This window comes from Miscanthus floridulus, chromosome 5 (assembly GCF_019320115.1).
Source record: "Miscanthus floridulus cultivar M001 chromosome 5, ASM1932011v1, whole genome shotgun sequence".
In the NCBI taxonomy this organism is placed as follows: Eukaryota; Viridiplantae; Streptophyta; class Magnoliopsida; order Poales; family Poaceae; genus Miscanthus; species Miscanthus floridulus.
In genome coordinates this window covers 100,220,075-100,225,194 of record NC_089584.1, presented here as the reverse complement: position 1 = coordinate 100,225,194, position 5,120 = coordinate 100,220,075, and the positions used below count along the sequence as shown (strand labels likewise).

General features: G+C 59.0%; 1 protein-coding gene across 1 annotated transcript; it reads left to right on the top strand.

Moving 5' to 3' along the window:
* Positions 1-954: 954 nt before the first annotated feature.
* LOC136450325 (UDP-glycosyltransferase 88F3-like) lies at positions 955-2,611 on the top strand. The gene has a single exon (XM_066450723.1). The coding sequence runs from the start codon at positions 1,061-1,063 to the stop codon at positions 2,498-2,500; it is 1,440 nt and encodes a 479-aa protein (XP_066306820.1). The 5' UTR covers positions 955-1,060; the 3' UTR covers positions 2,501-2,611.
* Positions 2,612-5,120: the final 2,509 nt, after the last annotated feature.

Sequence of the window (5,120 nt, the reverse complement as noted above, 5' to 3'; positions counted from 1 at the left end):
GGTGCCAGACATTTGCGTCGTCTCCCTCGCGAGACGCTTATTTGCCTTTCGATTGGGCTGGTACGCAAAATGTGTCCTTTGTTTGGGTGTTCTGTTGGAGCTCGTTTCTTGCTACCCAAAACACTGCAGCACCTATTTTGCGTTTGGGTGGTATCGTTGGAGATAGTCTAGAGGTCTGAATCGGTTAAGAAATAACAGAACTCTGAACATCGCCTAAAGTTGCTATTCCCGGTCTCAATTCTGTTCGTCTCGTCCCTTTCCCCTGCTGTTCTTCCTTCCCCGAACTCTACTCCGGTGAAATCCGTCACGATCTCCAGAAGGATCGTGACTAGCCCAGCCGTTACCGTAAGCTGGACAAGAGGTCCACGGAGTGCACAAAACTCTGTCATCCGCTCAAAGTCATGCTAAACCACCATCTCGTTGTCTTAGTATGTGGCATTTGCTCCACGGCGACGGCCACGTACACATGAGCTGCGTGGAAAGGCTGAGCAGAAACTATTATTATTATATGCACGTCACCACGGTAAGCCGGATGAGCAGAGCAATGACACACAGCATCGCCACCTGCCCGGTACGAATATTGCTGATCAAGTAGGGATGGGGGAAAGATGACAATTCACGACGCAAAAAGTTGACGCTCAGAGCCGGATCCCATTTTGTCATCGATGACGTTGCCACATCGCCCTCACTGGGGCTCCACACACTTTATTGAGCGCGACCCGTCCCCGGCCCGCAGGTAGCCATTATTTCGGCATGTGCGTCCGTCGGTCGTTCATTCATCGTCTAATGTTCAAAGCCGAGTGGCGTTGCGAAATTGGCATTCTGTACACTCTCACATGTGGCGGGCGTCGTGTTACCATACATCCATGACAGTAGGACCACAGCAGACCGACGAAACGTGTGTTCCCCTCTTTTCCACGGGTAGCTCAAATCCTTTTCACCAGCTCAGCATTGCGGACTGAGTTCAGAGTTGTCCACCTAATAAATCATGTGAAGGCCATGCTAGCCACTGTCCGCCACTCCACTAGCCAACGCAACTACGCAAGCAATCCTGGGGAAAATGGAGGCCGCCGCCGCCGCGACGGGGCTCGCCCAGAGACCGGTTGTGCTGTACCCGTCGCCGGGGATGGGCCACCTGGTCTCCATGATCGAGCTTGGCAAGATCCTCGGCGCGCGGGGACTGTCCGTCACAATCGTCGTCGTCGAGCCGCCCTACAACACGGGCGCCACGGGGCCTTTCCTCGCCGGCGTCTCCGCGGCCAACCCGTCCATCTCCTTCCACCGCCTGCCCAAGGTCGAGCGCCTCCCGCCCGTCAAGTCCAAGCACCACGAGGCGCTCACCTTCGAGCTCGTCCGCGTCTCCAACCCGCACCTCCGCGAGTTCCTGGCCGCCGCGTCCCCGGCCGTGCTCGTCGTCGACTTCTTCTGCAGCATCGCGCTGGACGTGGCGGAGGAGCTCCGTGTGCCCGCCTACTTCTTCTTCACCTCGGGCGCCGAGGTGCTGGCCTTCTTTCTGTACCTCCCGGTGCTCCACGAGCGGACCACGGCGAGCTTCCAGGACATGGGGGAGGAGCTCGTGCACGTGCCGGGCATCCCGCCGTTCCCGGCGACGCACTCCATCCTGCCCATCATGGAGCGCGACGACGCGGCCTACGACGGCTTCCTAAAGGGTTTCAGAGACCTCTGCCGCTCCCAGGGCCTCATCGTCAACACGTTCCGCTTGCTGGAGCAGCGCGCCGTCGAGACCGTGGCCGCGGGCCACTGCACGCCCCCCGGCCTCCCGACCCCGCCCATCTACTGCATCGGGCCGCTCATCAAGTCGGAGGAGGTGCTGGGCAAGGGCGGCGAAGAGTGCCTGGCGTGGCTGGACGCGCAGCCCAGGGCCAGCGTGGTGTTCCTCTGCTTCGGCAGCATCGGCCGATTCAGCGCGGAGCAGATCAGGGAGGTGGCGGCCGGCCTGGAAGCCAGCGGGCAGCGGTTCCTGTGGGTGGTGCGGGCCCCGCCCAGCGACGACTCGGCGAAGAAGTTCGAGAAGCCGCCGGAGCCGGACCTGGACGCGCTCCTCCCGGAGGGGTTCCTGGCCCGGACCAAGGACAGGGGCCTCGTCGTCAAGTCGTGGGCGCCGCAGCGGGACGTGCTGGCGCACGCGTCCGTGGGCGGCTTCGTGACGCACTGCGGCTGGAACTCGGTCCTGGAGGCGGTGATGGCGGGCGTGCCGATGCTGGCGTGGCCGCTCTACGCGGAGCAGCGGCTCAACCGGGTGTTCCTGGAGAAGGATATGCAGCTGGCCGTGGCTGTGGAAGGGTACGACAGCGACACGGGCCTCGTGGCGGCCGAGGAAGTTGCTGCCAAGGTGCGATGGCTCATGGACTCCGATGGCGGGAGGAGGCTCCGGGAGCGCACGGTGGAGGCCATGCGGCAGGCCAAGGACGCGCTGCGCGAGGGCGGTGAGTCGGAGGCCACACTGGCCGGGCTGGTGGACGAGTGGAAACGCACTTGACGTGGTTGGTGTGGCTGTGGATTACCGAGGGAAGATTTAACTTTTTACCATTATAACAATTGGCATCTTCTTAAATAACATCATAACGGATTTTATCAGTGAAGAAAGAAAGCAGATACAAAAATACCACATTTACTCACGTGGCACGCCAACGACGCACTCCACGTTGGATTCGAGTCAGCGGGGTGTGGCAAATGACTATGGTTGCCCCTGAACCATCAGGGAGAGCCACCGCGCACGCCTCCACCGCCTCCCGCGCGCGCTCGCAGTTCGTCGCGCAGGTTCGCCGGGGATAGGGCGGCCGCCACCATAGCCACCAGCCTTTGTTCCGTGTCCCCGCGGGGTTCGCGCGCAATCTTAAGGACCGCGAGGTGCGCGGCCGCGGCTGCGTGGTTGCCGTCGGCGACCTCAGACGGAGACGAGGAGTTCAACGGAGATGCAGACACGAAGGGCGGGCGCGCGCTTGGGCGAGGTGACACTCTGCTCCAGCACGGGCCTTGCATCTCCCGGTAACGCATGGTGGACGCCGGCGTGCTCGATCCAGCGCATGGTGACGGAGCCGGCCAGGGCGCTGCTGGCGGAGCTGTGCGTGTCCGCGACCGCCGACGCGTGCGCCGTGCGCGGGCCGGTGGTCGTGGGCGGCTGGGCCCCCGAGATGCTGCGGGAGATGGCGCGCATAGGCGCCGTGGGGAAGCTCTGCCAGAGGTGCTGCGGGGCACCTGGGCCTGGGCGTGTCCCCACCACCTCCTCTTGCACGCCCGCATCCCCGGCCCCGCCCTCAGGCCCCGCGGTCGCCGGCCCTTCACCCTTACCGCTCTCTGCCGCCGCCTCGTCGTCATCGAGGTCCGTCCCCTCCATCGCGGAGCGGTACACCCTCTCGAGCCTAGCCTCGGCCTCGTGCAGGAGGGCCTCGTAGGTGTCGTGGGTCTCCTCAAGGCGCACCACCACGCGGCACGCCTCGGCAGCGGCCACGATGACGCGGGAGGAGTCGACGAGCTCGTGGTCGGGGCACGCACCTGGAGCGCCCCGCGCGCGGCGGAGACGTCGGCGACGGCGCGTGTCATGGAGCAGAGCACGGACTGGTGGCGCAGCCCCAGCATGTGCTCGATGAGCTCGAACTCCCCCGCGGACGGGGAGGACGGCGTCGTCCGCGGGGATGGGGTGTGCACGGGCGGCTGCTCGATGTCGAACTCGGAGGAGGTGGGGGCCTTGTTGGGCTTGGCGAGGGTGGGGATGCGGGAGAGCACGTAGGAGAGGATCGGGTGCGTTTGTGTCGCCGGATCCATGTCCGCCGGATCGGAGTGGGGAGATCGGAGTGCGGAACGGACGGGGGAGCGGGTGGCGGAAGATGCTTTTGTGGAGCTATGCGTGGGCCTGCGAGGCGTGGGCGGCCAAGGACGGCCGCGGCTGCGAGGTCTGCGGCGGCGCGCGGCAAGGACGGACGAGATCGAAACAAACGGTGAACCGGAGCCCGAACAGCTGATGGACGAGGGCAGGAGAGACATTTCACGCGCGCATGCTGATTTGGATCTGTGCTTGCGCAAGGGTTGGCGTGCCACGTGAGCAAATGTGGTATTTTTGTATCTACTTTCTTTTTTTACTAGCAAAATTATAGTGGTAACCGTTATGATGTTATTTGAGGAGATGCCAATTGTTGTAATGGTAAAAAGTTAAATCTCCAGTTTGGGAGGGTTGGTTGTTGGAAGGGACGGACGTTGGCGCACACTTGTCCACTGGGAGAAAGTGGGCCAGCCGCCAGTTGGTCATCATCTATGGGATGGGACTGCCGGGCTCCCGGGCTGGGTGTCCTGTAACGTGTGTTTTGGAAATTGGGTAAAACATTGTAGCAGCATTTTTGTTTTAAAAAAGTACTAGCAAATATAATTTGTTACATGACGTCCGTGAATCCAATAATAAAGCTAGCTATTTTTTATTGAATTTAATACTTTAATTAGGTCTAACCTTAAATCATTTAATCTAATACTCGTAATAATAACAGTGCAAGATCGCCCTTGCCTATATATGCAGGTGTACTCTATTGTTCTTTTAATACCCTTGCTTTCACTCCCAATTCTTAGGCGGTCTTCAAGAGGAGACCCATTGCGGAGCTCAAACTCAAAATGGGTCTCCAACACAATACATTTAGCTTTTAATAGAGTATCTATATGGAAGACACATTTTAGGTGTCAGGAGAGGCATAACTCAAATATGAGTATTCTCTCTCCTAGAGACCCATTTGCAGAAATGGTTGTCTTTTAGGTTTTGTTGTTGAGAAGACCAAAATTAGGTATTGAACCCTTTGCCTACAGTGCTACCCAAAGAACAAATGAGTCTTATATTTTAGGTCGCAGTGGTTGGAGACCATCTTATGGTTGTGAGTTTAAAATGGGCTGCAAGATAGGAGTACGGTGCTTGCACACACTGGTCGCGTTCGATGTAATTCAGCACGTGAATCGGAGATGGCTGATAAGAACTGTCGACGTGGCACCATGAACAGCCTGAAGCTTGGTCCTGAATTCGTTAAATAGAGACTTATTTATACGGAACGTAAACAGGAATCATTCAGTGAGTGCAAAGTTGCGAGCTGCATTGATTTCTGAAAGTCGTAGAAAATTAATTG

What these genes read in the sequence shown, in the direction of transcription:
- LOC136450325 (XM_066450723.1), top strand. Translation starts at nt 1,061, where the DNA reads ATGGAGGCCGCCGCCGCCGCGACGGGGCTCGCCCAGAGACCGGTTGTG.